Source organism: Euwallacea fornicatus, chromosome 5 (assembly GCF_040115645.1).
Source record: "Euwallacea fornicatus isolate EFF26 chromosome 5, ASM4011564v1, whole genome shotgun sequence".
Taxonomy (NCBI): domain Eukaryota; kingdom Metazoa; phylum Arthropoda; class Insecta; order Coleoptera; family Curculionidae; genus Euwallacea; species Euwallacea fornicatus.
Genome location: NC_089545.1, coordinates 1,494,700 through 1,508,548, shown reverse-complemented (window position 1 = coordinate 1,508,548; position 13,849 = coordinate 1,494,700). Strand labels below are relative to the sequence as shown.

At 35.2% G+C, this 13,849-nt stretch overlaps 1 protein-coding gene across 3 annotated transcripts; it reads left to right on the top strand.

Moving 5' to 3' along the window:
* Positions 1-3,850: 3,850 nt before the first annotated feature.
* Positions 3,851-13,747, top strand: LOC136339210 (uncharacterized). 3 transcript variants are annotated; one of them, XM_066282268.1, is made up of 5 exons: positions 3,851-4,188; positions 8,346-8,429; positions 8,933-9,193; positions 11,161-11,759; positions 12,024-13,747. In XM_066282268.1, the coding sequence occupies exons 3-5, from the start codon at positions 8,944-8,946 to the stop codon at positions 12,585-12,587; spliced, it is 1,413 nt and encodes a 470-aa protein (XP_066138365.1). In that variant the 5' UTR covers positions 3,851-4,188; positions 8,346-8,429; positions 8,933-8,943; the 3' UTR covers positions 12,588-13,747. The 3 variants fall into 3 exon arrangements, with proteins under 3 accessions (XP_066138365.1, XP_066138364.1, XP_066138363.1); XM_066282267.1 differs by lacking the exon at positions 3,851-4,188 and adding an exon at positions 6,245-6,452; XM_066282266.1 differs by lacking the exons at positions 3,851-4,188; positions 8,346-8,429 and adding an exon at positions 10,914-11,073 and having other exon boundaries at positions 9,060-9,193.
* Positions 13,748-13,849: the final 102 nt, after the last annotated feature.

Below are 13,849 nucleotides of genomic sequence, written 5' to 3'. Positions count from 1 at the left end.
TAGTTTGAGTATCATTAACTTCATTAAGAAAATACCCAGAAAGGTTCTTGCTATATTGGCGGATGACTATTGTTCACCTACACCATTAATTTTCTTCCTTGTTTTTGTTCGTTTAGCACAGTACTACATAGTTTCTAAGATACGGAATTACTTAACACACATTTTTTTTAGAAAAAAATGTGAATAATTGATATCGCATGTCATACACCTTTCTATTGCCCACACTGTATATTATTTCCTTTTGCGTATCCTTTCCGTGGTTAGATTGATGAGCAGTATGTTCACAAAAAAGCTATAATGATTTTTAAATGTTTGGAAGCCATTGGATCATCGTTATTGTTCGGCATATGACTCATAGCTTTACAAAAGCAGGCTGTAAAGTTTTTTATGTTTTCATACGGATATGGGTTCTTAGATGATTCAGAGTAAACTAATAAGCGGGTCAAGTCTTGTTTGAAGAAGACCTCATTTCGGGCGATTCTGATAGCTGGAACTGACAGTGGTCAAATTTGTTTATACGTATATTTTGAGAGATTTTGATGTTAGACTTGGAAAGTAACTTCAAAAATACATTTGACTCATTTGGGATGGCAACCAGTTTATCAATCGCTTGTTTTAAGATTGCTTTTATTTGGTATTTTTTTTATTATGCAACCAGATCTTGACTAAATCCAATATAAACCAATCGACAAAGTGGTTTTTGCAAAAATTCGTCGTTTCCTCATCGTACAAGAGCGACGCTTTTTGTCAAGGAGACTTTGGAAACAAAACAATAACGTTTCGATTGTCAGTGTTGTTGGCGTCTTCGCGTTTCTTTCCGTTTCGCTCGCGAAAAACATCTAATTTACACCGAAAATGCGGAAAAAAATTGTGTGGAGTTGAAGGTCAATTAAATAAAAACGTAATGAGTGATCGTACGAGATTTTGCTCGGTTGAAGCAGGTAAAAAATTACCCTGCTAAAATTCGATTTTACTAGAGAATACCTGAAATATCCTGTCGTTTCCGTTCGGATTTCCGGAGTTGCACGATCACCGAACGGCGTTCCTGTATGGAACCTAAACCAAATTGAAGCAAAAACTTCGGCCAGATGAGAAAAAATAGAGGTGAAACCGGCCAGTCTAGTGCGTGCTGTTCCGAAACTAGACAGTAACTCAAAGTTCTCTTTTTAATGACCAAAGAAGCACAAAAATATTTGGCGTTTAAACATCGTCGCCAATTTAAGCTCCCTCATTTTTAAAATTTATTTATTGTGTCGGTGATTACTGGATTTTTCTAAATGATTTTTGTTAGTGTTTAGTTTTTTTTTTTATGTGTACTTCCTCAAGCATAAGTCACCAAATGTTATCCATGCTTACTGCATAATAAAAATTTAGAAAACTTAACCGGACCTAACTTGATCTTTAATATAGAATGTCTTCTAAATGATACATGTAGCATAATATAAGGAAAAGTGATGTTTTACACTTGCCACTTGTTGCTACTTCTCCGTCGACATTCTTAAAGAGTAACAGTGACCAAAATAAGACCTTCCCGTTTACACATACGCATTCAATTTCATCTGCGTTGCCGCACCATAAGCTCTATAATGAACGAGCATAATTTCGTCTTTATATATTTTTCTGACACTTTCTTGTAATAGTGACAACACTGCTTGCTTTCACAGTCCGATCGATTTGGTCAGGTCATGGCGCGGGAGCAGGAGACCACTATAACGGCTTTAGCCCCTGCTGAAAAGACACGTCAGGATTGGCCAGTAATTGCGTCATCTTTCCGTCTGAAACAATCTAACATTTTTTGTGCAGTGCGATGGCGGCATTGCTTTTCGAATTTCGCACTTTCAAAGAAAAATCATTGTATAAATATAAATTAAATAGAAATATTGAATTTGAACACGTCTACATCTTGCGTGTTCTTTGAGTTGGTTATCCTTCAGGGTGACATTCTTTTGCACTTCTATTCAAACATCTAATGTAGTGTACATTTAGAAGGAGATTAGGAACACTGATTTTATGCTGCCTGGTGAATGTAGTTTATTTTTATGTTTTATATTTTATCACTCAATTTATTTTTGACTTCGACATTTTTAATCAAATTTATCAAGAAGTTTACATCTGCCCCTTAATATTCAGTGTTTAACTCTTAACTATGTTAATTAGTAATTCATGCAATAAAATTTTATCGGTCTTAAAAGCTTTTCACAGTCAAGTCTATCCTGATTTAAAGTTCAAATCCAATTTTTCACAAGTAAACGCCTCAAATAAAGGTTTTATTACGCGATTGCGAATTTTTTGGTATAATTTTTGATTAATATCACAGCAATTCACTATTATCGAATACTATTACGACTAAAACAGATTATGTAAAACCCTACAACCCACCATTATCATCAAACTTGAAGCACTAAACACAGGACCAGGCAGATTTGAAGCAAGATAAGACTTATTACAAATTTTCACTTCCAGGAATCTACTTCATTAACACTAAAGTGAAGTATTATTGGGAAGTATGTACATTGACAACGATAATATTTAATAATTCTATACTTAAGTATTTTTGAAAGAACATACCAGAAATATAGAATAAATAATAAAATTACTCAATGGAAATTTGCCTAAAAATCTACTTTGGAACCGTTCCACTGGATGCAACTGATTATTACACATAAATAGGGAATGAAATTGGGCACGAATAGTTACACAATATAACGCATAATTAATAAAATTAAGAAGAAAATGAGTTTTGATTTTGAAATGTGAGTCAAAATTAACATATGGAATAAATGGATAAAAAATTACTGAAGTGGTATTGCTTAGAGTTCCACAATTTGTTAACCTAAATGCTTTTATGGCAGTGCCTTTTATAGGTAATTTACCTAGCAATAACACCACTCCATAATATGCATGCAAGTGCATGAATTATAATTACATCAAATACTACAAATTTCAAGAAATTATCCAAATTTATAAATATAAATTAGAAATCATCGATAAATTTGTTTTCGCAAAGTAATTATGACATGCAACTTTTAATTCAATATATTTTCTACCAAACTACTTCTTTAAATAAAAACAAATCTGCACTTTGGTTGAACATTTAAATACATAACAAAACAAAAACCAGAAACTTGTACTTCGAATTTATTCCAACCGTTTTGAGATTACTGAGTACATTCAATGCACTATTGCAGCCCATTGCATTCACAGCAACTTATTTTCAACACTAATCCAATTGTTGCAATGGATTTTTTAAGTCCATCCATATTAAGACTTTATTTACATGATAATTTTTCCACAAAAGTGAATTCGGAGACTCGTGATTCTAGTAAATAACAGTGTTTCGATTGCCAGAAATTCCTGGATACATGTGATTTCTGATGAGTTGGCCTCATGTGATCCCTGGATTTGCCTTGTTTCTCTAGATTTTGTATGGCGAAAGCATTGTATGGGAGGCGGATACAAACTAAAGTTCACCGCACTGCGTTTGCGCCATGTTATCTTCTGATATCGGCAATACATTAAGTAAACAACTCAAAAGTCCCTATATGGAGCGACATTTTCTTTCTAGTTACTGAATATTTGGTGACATGAAATTCTTGCAATGGAAAGTTTAGGAAATCTAGTAATATGTTAAAACATAGATTTACTTATGATATTTTTAAGAAGCCGAAGTTAAGGAGTTTCAAACAAGCCTGCTCTCTATTTGCCATATGTACATGTAGGTAGCCAGTGGAAATAGTGCAAATCATGATGATTTGCTACCGCAGGAGGATTTGATGAAATTGTTATGCTAGTGTACGGCAACACTGCGCGTATCTACACACCAGTACGCGAAAGCATCATCAAGATTAAACTTTGCTCTCAGATCCTCATTCCTCATAGTCATACGAGCCTTGGCTACATAGAAAATCGAGTTTGAGCGGTTTTCAAAGTTGTTCTGAGTGAAAATTATCCCTCTTCTGATCGCTGTTGAAATTTCGCCTTATTTTTCAACTTCAAGTAATTTTGCCGCAAATATACTATGCGCGACGACGTCTACAACTGCGATTTTCAAATAAACATATCCTACCCCCAAAACAGCACCATATTTCAAAGTTTAATGCAAAAAACTGTTTCTGTCACTGTAGGCCGTAGAAAGTCGTCGAGGAAATTTTGTAATATTTGTCCGGAGGGTACTAACATGGGGATGATGTAAGTATTACTCGCTTCCTTTTATTATGTATCGCGTGTTTTATTACTTTTTTAAATTTGTATAACATTTGTACTCCCAAAATGCTCGAAATAAGTGAATTTCCCAATATTCAATGTTGCACCATGCACCTCTGTTGTTACATCAGGCACGGCTGGTATAATTTTTTGGTTACCAAATGTGACTGCCTTGTGTGTTAGTGAATCTTTCACACTTCCATCAAATTATTTATTTAGAAACTTCTAAATGTAGCAATACCTCCATACTGTAGTCCAAAGTGTGTCAGCGTATCTTATCCATTGCAAATTTCGGAGATGAGCTACATCTAACTATAATTCGACAACATGACCTTCTTATATTTAATTCACGTAATAGATGCAAAATATAACCTTTTACTTATTGTTAAACTTGAAAGATGTTAAAATGCATATCCCTACATGTGAGGCGATGACTCATGATGGAAAATCACCTGATAAGTTTGATGACGTTGTACATATACACACAATTCGAGCACACAGCATGATAGAGTACAGATGTTTTATTATTCTACGATTATCTTCTAGAATCTGTGGCTTATCAGGTAATTTTTCTTGGAATATCAAGCTTCACACAGAGTGCATTGAGACATCTTTACGACGAGCCCTATTACGATTAATCATTAATTGTTTCTATGTGCCGTAGTAATTTAAAGGTCATTGAAAACAAATTTGATTTGGCGATAATTAAGAATACTGAGTTAATTATCACTTCAGACTGTTCTTCGGTAAACTGTGACACGAAATAAATACACAGAAATGAGAAAAGAAGTTTCTATAAATATTGAATGTCATTAATTTAACTACCCAGCCCAAAAAGAGCACGAAAAGTGACTATTCTCACCAGTCCACATACGGTTAGGGGTGGAAGGTTAGGCAACGGCCCGGGCCTGCCACCTTTCCTGGTTGGCATTTTCTTTAGGCGTAGGGGAACGATGGTTAAAAATTTCGCACTGAGTGACAAACTTGCTAAGGCCGGTCCTGGATGTACTTAAACTCTAGTTGTTAGAAAGAAAAAGGGTGAAAGTTTTATTATGCAGGGCAACCCTTTTTTGAGGATAATTGGTACTGAAATGTAGCCATGTCGGGTATATTAACAAAAAATTTTGATGTACATAGGCGTAACATGAAGTTTCATTGCAACCTGCAGGAAAATCATGAAACGTAACGAAACTAAATTCACACCAAACAACATTGAGAAAGTCTTCTATCCGTTGAAAATAGAAATCTAATTAAATTTGCAGAAATTTCTATTTGAATAAGAGGTCAACTCTAACTTTTGATAATTTAAAATTACAAAAGGATTCAAATTTATACGAAGTTATGAGTTTTTTTTGATAATTGTTTAACCCAAATAGAAGAACTAATATAAGATGAACGTGTTATGAAGCTATTAGCGCGCTCAAATCGACTACCAACTCTCGTTGCTTGCCTCTTTGTTTGACAAGCCTAGATTCGTACACCAAAGTCCCGTCTTGTGAAATCTGTATGTTAAAATACTATTTTGTTTATTAAGATATTCTCGATCGACCATAGAAATAGATAGTCGAGTCGCAGACGAGTGCTCGCATCAAACACAAAAATATGTTTTTTTTTAAGCAGAAAGAGCACCGTACTATATCATCTAGGCTTGAAATACCTTAATTTTCTACAAACTGCACAATTACGAAATAAAATTGCTCAATCTCCAGTCTAAATCTGTTGAAATCCTCCAACCTGCAACAAAATGTACTTGAACTTGTAGACTGTTACGTTATACAATTTATCTCTGAGCTACATGCGAAAACCGCTTACAACATGCTGATTGTGCAAATTATCAGGCCCAATTCCAATTTTGTTGACTCATTCTTGGAATTTCTGTCGATCACGTGATCAATCCCATCATCCAATTGGTCGACGCTGACTAACTCGCCTCCAATAAATCGGCACTTTCTCTAATCGCCGGTGTATCGGACAGAGATGAAAACACATACCTCCTCTTTTAATCCTGCGACAATCTTCACCGACCGTGGCGACGTGCTGCGCACACTTCGCCCGAACAGACTTCCTGCTTAGTCCGACGGGTTCGGACGTCTTTGTTCGGCTTTAACCAATTTACCTCACAAACGGCGGTAAATTCGATTTCACCGAATAACAAATTTCAAAGTTTAAAAAATTGATTATTTTTGGTTTTTCGGTGTGCTGAAAGGCGGTTGCAAGCGAAAAGTCAGCTGTAAAAAGTTGTGTTCAGAGTAAGTATATACGTTTTGTGCTAGATTTAAGTATTGCGCAATATCGTGTAACTCACAGATCCAGACTATGTGAATCGTTTTTCTCATTATGTCAAAAGTATTCAATTGCCTATTAATATTAAGATGTAATTTTTATCCCTTTTAGTTATTTTTGAGGAGGGGTGCCAAATTCACCTTTTTACCTCCTTCCGCCATTATATGTAACTGATAGTTTGTCTTTCTTTTGTTAACTTGATTAATGGACTAATTTTTTCCCGTTATCCACCATTTTTGCTGATTATCTGCCCTTGTTTGTGCAACTTTATTAAAGGACGGTCAGGTTCAATATTTTTGATATGGGTCCATTAGCCAGACGTTCCAAGGTCTTGAAAAAAAATCTTGAAGCTTACGGTCTCACTGTACCATCCTTTCGCCGTGTTGTCATTTGTCCATATATACCTACCTCTAAAGCGACATTAAAAATATCATAATTACAAGTGTTTACTCTTTGTCCTGCTGGGCACTTACCATTTACTGATAACCAAAACAACCTTGAGCACTTTAACATATTAACTATTTTTGGTTGATGGTTGCTGGACAGATAATTCCAGTATACCTACTTAATTGCCTTATTACTTTGCAAAACAACAATAAGCGTGAAACATCCTCACTTTGCGTGATAGCTAAATACATATCCAGCCACGACCTTGAATCGGTACAATGAAATACGAAATCGCGGACGACTTGTCGGAGCTTGTTTCCTGCTACGATGACGTCAGCGACTATGTGGCGACGCAAAATCAGGGGCGTGTAACAGGATTTTCCCCTACATACTCGCTACATTGGGGGGTTATTATTGTAATTATTTATAATATCGTGATACATTAATTTATAGCCTCGCTTATAGCATTAAGGTAAATGATTGATGTAAGTCAGCAGGATGGTTGATAATTTTACTGTTGGTTTTTTATAGATCGGTCTTGTGATTGATGTTATGGCATGGTATTGGCCATTCGAGTTTATTTTTAGCTTTCTAGGAAGCTTTTTCAGTTTTTCTGATTGTGTTGGCGAAGCTTTTGCAGTGTTTATGTTAACCAAATAATTTTTGTTTGCAGTAAATAAAATTGATTATTTTAGATTACTATTTTTATCCTTACTGGAAACGAAACATAACGAAAATTATAACTTGGAAAATTTGGAATCTCATCCCAGCAGGACTTTTTCCTTTTATTTTGGTGTTATAATTAAATAAACTAAATCATTCAATTATTAGGAATAAAAAGACAAATATTTCAATCGAATAAAACTGTTTATTGTATTTTAATATATTTTAATGACATTTTCATTAGGGAAACCTTATGCACTTTTTTAGTTTACGTAGCAAAGTGTCTTGTAAAACAATGTACAATTCTACTAGTTACAAAAGAACCTTGCATTAACTAAAGAGTTACAAAAATAGCTATTACACCACTACCCCTTTTCACAACACGTATCACTCCCGAAATCGTTTATGGATATGGAAGGAACGCTCATAATTTTTCCGAATATGACTCACCAGTTTTTATGGAGAAAAATGTTATTTTGATACTTAACACTCCAAAAGACTTAACAGCTGATATATTAAAATATGCTTAGTTCATTGGTAAATAAGCACAGTTTGATTAACAAACTAAGCCTAAAGATGCCATTTTCTAGGTACAGGGTGTTAAGATTTTCCTATAGCTGAAAAAACGTTTTTGAGAATCCACGCAATCCGATAATCTAATTTTTGTATGTGTGTTTATTGTTGCAATTTGTTCAAATTCCCATTAAAAAAACTATCCATGCAAATGCCCATCCTTCATCAGCTATCTTTTCAAATTTGTTGGATAAATTTAATTGTATTAATGTTAAATAGTGCTTTTCTTATTACAGGTTGAGAGTTAAACAACCTCAACTCTGCCTCTGGTAGGCCTCCAGGCTAGAAAAATTTCATCACCCACAAAAGGCGAATTTAATGTAAGTATCTGATCATAATTGTAATATGTATATGGTATTAGCAGACATAAAAGTCATTCGTACAAACGAAGAAGCATTATATCTCTTTATGTCTTAATTGATAATGCAAAAAAACTTCGGTCTCACCACACGATAAACATCCTCAAAAATTTCCTAATTAAATGTAGACTTTTTGTTGAAAAACAATATACGTAATAACAGAACGAGATAATCTAATCTTTTGTACATAAATCGGTCTGATGTAGTGGAACTGTAAACTGAATATAACTACCTACTCGTAAAACAACAATGAATTGTACAATGTGAAGACTTGATAATTTAAATAACATTTTGCGCATACACAAATTAGTGTTTAAATTTAATTTTCATGTATGTTTAATATGCGCAACTGGAAGAATTAAAGTAACACAAGAATTTGAGATTGTTAAAATTTCAATAGACCAAATACAACACAATACATCAAAGTACTTTTCTACTACATTTTCTATATTTTCGTATTGCAGTCCCTTTCAAAATGGTCCCCCAACTTGTGTCTAACCAAGCCGCGTCATGGCGAGAAAGCTCCGCTCTTACTGCCGGAAACACAGTCAAAGAACTATTCTGCAAAACACCCTCCTCAACACAATTCAATGCAAATGCACTCACATACGGACGATTTAGACGACTATATGGACATGGAAACAATGAAATTTGTAAATCCATACGAGGTCAATCCGATCATAGACGTCACAGCATCTTCGGAGATCAGTACCATACCCTCGCAGGTAAGATCCTCCATTTTGATCAGTCCTCCCCCTACAGTCGGTCCCATGAGTGTATGTGTTACAATAGTCTTTAACAACTTAATTGTATTTTTTAGGCATTTAAGTGTGTCGCTGCTCAGGATGATTTTGTGTATTTTTCGTGCAACTGTAATTACACATTTTTCTTATGCTAGTTTGACAAGATCATGTATTATTGGAAGCCAAAACAAGTAACTGAAATATCATAAAATGAATATTCACACAAGTTAAAAATCTAATAAGTTGTTGCATAATTTCTCAATAGATGTTGCACAATTGTTGGTGATTCATAAGAATTATATGATTTTAAAGTAAATCAGCTGTTGATTCCATAATAACTGTGGTTTGTTATCAACTCGGCAAATACATGTATTAAATGATTTTTAATATAAAACATTTCGGTATGTTTAATAAAAACGCTCACCGGCAGGCTCGGGCAACCTCATCAATTCGCAGAACTGACATGACTGAACAAGTCTGAACGTATCCGCATATAAGTTCTCTAACAGGTGTAACTTGGCTTCAGTTTTTTGTTAGTGGGGCTGGCTAGAAGTAGATGGAACAACCTCCAGCACCGCTATAACTGTGATTGTCTCTCTTTTTCCTTTCAATAAAAACGACATATTTACATAGTTTCTCCAATATTTTTTTTATTTAGATCAAATTTTCATGCAATCTACTATTTTCTGTAGAGATATTTGGTCGGCAGCGTTCGGCAGCAATGGAAAAGGTGACCACAGGATTAGTACTAAATCAGGATAGGGTCGCAATAAATAGTAACGAAATCTTACGACAAGTAAATAAGTTTTTAAAGTTTTTACCTAGTTAGTAATTAATTATTAAGCCTGTTGAACTGAAAATCAGTTTTACTAGAGGTAAACTGAAAAATCAGTGTGGTGTTCATGGGTGCTACAGATTCAAGTTCATGCATGAGGAGATCTCCGTGTAGGTAAGAACCATAAGAATAATAGGGATTGTACCTACAGTTCTATCAAGTATTCAATGGTTTTAGAGTAGTTCTCTTCCTGTTTAATGGGAATCTATAGTACCGTTAAAGTTTGGCAATTTTGAAGCAGATTGAACAAATCTGAAACTTTTTTTAAGTTATTTGAAGTACTTCCGCCTTATGTATGAACTTCATCTCGTACATCCTTCAGCAAACCTTGGAGTGATATTCTCCAAGATTCCGTTCATGGTCTTAAGGACACCTGGACTTGACAATGTCCAATGGAAATATGGCGAATGGCTTGGCAGTTTATAAAATTCAGGTCATTGATTCCTTATTACAATAGTGTAATGATGGAATCGGCCTGTAAGGACAAACGTGTTGTTTGAATCGTCGATGAATACTTCGAGAAATATTCCCGCTTTGGGGTAGCCAAAAGCGAAGGAATCTTTATGTACATGGAGATGTGCAAATATTCATGTTAATACAAGTTATTATTGACTTGAATTGGCCGATGATGTAGTATCATTATCGGATAGCACGAGCAAGAATCCAGTATTGGTAATCGCTTTTACTGGAACAAAAGGATTCGAATTCCGATTTTCCATATGGTAGTAGACTGTTGGAGAAATCAGGAAATCCAGTCAACAGAGAATTTAAAATTTTCCCTATTTTCGTTCGCTAACAAAGTCGGTTGTATTCGGATTTTAATCTGCTATGTTAACCAACGTTCTAAGTTAAGCTTTCTCTTTTTAGGTGAGTTTAAGTCCAGATTATATAATAACACAAAAAGACGGTGTCTTACAAAACCAGCTGAAAATGGAGGAATTCAGCGATCTTTCCGCCCTTTTATTGGGCGAAATTCCAAATGTAGATTTAACAGGCTGTACAGATGAATTGAACACTCCTGTTTTTGGTTAGTAATTGATTTGTAGTTAACGTTTAGTTTAGTTTTAGGATAGCAATGACTTACAATAATCGTCTTTTTTCTTCTCTCTTGCAGATAAGGAGGCATTCGATTTTACACCACCATCAACAAAACTTGATGAAAACAAAACTGGGCTAAAAGTAAAAGTTGAATACAACTCACAATATTATTCCAGAGGCAAAAATCTCTTGTCAGATCTAGATTTAGCCCTGGACAATCAATTGCAATCAAATAACGTTAATGAAATGGGCAATGAGCAATGCGACATGTACTTATATCAACCGTTCGCCCAGTCAATAACTACAAAAGAAAATTCGATCGACTTCGGTCACGATTTTCTTGGCGAAATGCTATCCTTCAAGGAAGCCTCCCTCGCAAATAATTTAAGCATAAACAATAATAATATTAAGGATTCTAATTCTACATCTGCGTCACCACAAGATGATCGATATTCGTGTATATCGTCCCCAGCCGAAGACCAGCAGGTAGATGTGTCGGTACCAGACCATTTCGATCAAATTTGCAAGAAACCACCCGCTCTTAATTTAATGTTAGACCAATATAAATTTCCGATCAAAGAAGAAGGTTTATCCACATTAAACACCCCAGATGTTATAGACGAAGTGGTCTTGATGGGAACTGATTTTAATATACTGAAATTGGTCAATAACGAGGTAAGTCGCGATAGTGTTAAGGGCGAAATAACACTAAACTAATGTGTCAAGTGGCAAGTGTGAATCTGGAAATGATTGAACTAATAGTTGTTATAATTGTGTACTTTTTATTCTTTGCTGCAAAAATAGTTCCTGCATGCATGAGTGTGACACTTGGATGGATGGCTCCAGACGCTTGGGAAATTACCCTCACAGTGTGAACGATTGTTTGAGCAGTCGTCCAACTTTCCGAAATTTACTTAACATCTGAAATTCCTCTTTCAGGATATCGCAACCATCAACGCAGACAACGACTTTCTTCAAACACTGACTAGCCCCTCTGCCTTTTCTTCTGAACCATCCACACCATCGACCACTGGAAGTCAAGACACTCCAGCTAAAAGGCCTAGAAAGCGAAGGATGTCAGACGATGACTATGACGATGACGAAGACTACGTGCCACCGTCCTACAAGAAACGATCCACCGTGAGTCTGGCTGACATCGACATCGAAAACAGCAATTCTTCGGATGACTCGTATTACCAGCCGAGCAAGTCCAAAAAGCTGAAAGTGTCGAAACGGCGTGGCAGGCCGCCAAAACGTGGCCAGTCGGTTTCCAGTGAAGGATCGAAAGACCAAGAAGTGTCGAGATATCGCGAGTTGAGAGACAAAAATAACGAGGCTTCGCGAAAATCCCGCCTCAAGCGGAAAGAGAAGGAAAAAGAGTGCGAAAAGGAGGCAGATGAGTTAAATAGTAGGAACATTAGGCTTAAGGCGCAAGTGGAGGAATTGGAGAAAATGGTCACCACATTTAGAACGAATTTGTTTAAAATTTTAGTTACAAAATAAGCAGGTGTAATTTGCAACACTTGTAAATTCCTGTTTTAATACCCTACCATAATCGCGGCCAGTTGCGCGCGTTGAGTGCGATAAAATGGCAGATTCTTGCCTTTTGGTCGTACTCGACGCGGGTTCGACATTTCGATCAAAACCACTTAAAAGCGAATTTTAAATTATCAACTTTCCGTGCTGCCGCGTATAGTTATTATAACATATTATGAATATAGTGTATCTGTGATAAAAACTGATTATTTGAGAATGGCAAATCATATTATTTTACGCATTTGCTGTTCGACGATTGTACTTTTTAGCGTGGAAGGTTATATCTTCAATAAGCCGTATTGTTTTATTTGGCAGTTTATTTTTGCTCTTAGATTAGAAGCTCGACTTGGTCGAGAATAACAGTGTAAGTACAAATTTTTAGCAATTTGAAATTTATTTTAAAACCGTTGATCCTGAAGTTTTTCTATGGCCAGTTTCAACTAGTTTTAAAGTAACGATCCCATTTGGTTATTGATTTATAGCTACAATGTAGCGCATTCAGACTTGTGATTGTTATTATCATACTGGCATTTTCACTTACCTCTTATAGTTCTAAAAATATTTTTATCGAAGGATCGTTATAACGTCATTCTATCAGCTTTTAAATAGGTGAGAGTACCTGCGTTATTTTGTAACTACTTTTTTATACCTTTTTTTAATAGGATTACTTTATACCCTCTAAATATTTGAACGTTTCTCCAATCATTATATTTATATTTTATATTATAGTGATGCATGTGAGGAAGTGCTATTCAGTGTTAAAATGGAAAAAAATAACTGGACATAAAGAACCCTTTAATAATTCCTCGTTTGTGTAACTTTTAAGTATGTTTACAATTATTATATGTTTAACTTCGGTTATGAATTTGTCGTGTAATGCACTAAAATTTGTGGAAAGTTCTGGCGTGTAAGTACTACTTCGGCGTGTAACAGCCTGGACCGTAAAGCAGTAATTGCACGCTTGAAGACAAAAATAATATTGACAAATATATTATATTTTATTGGTACATGTTCATTAATAAATCTTTTTATACAAGGGGTAACAGGGAAAATTGTGCATCCGACTTATTTTGAACTGGGATCAAAATATTGGGAATGCCGTACGCCCTGTATATATTAGATGTAAATTTGTGTTTTATTTTCACTTCACTCGTCGGAAACGAAAGGAAACGAGTTCGAATAAAAAAACCCTGCTCGCGCTGTTGTTGGGCACTCAAGGTTTCGAGAGT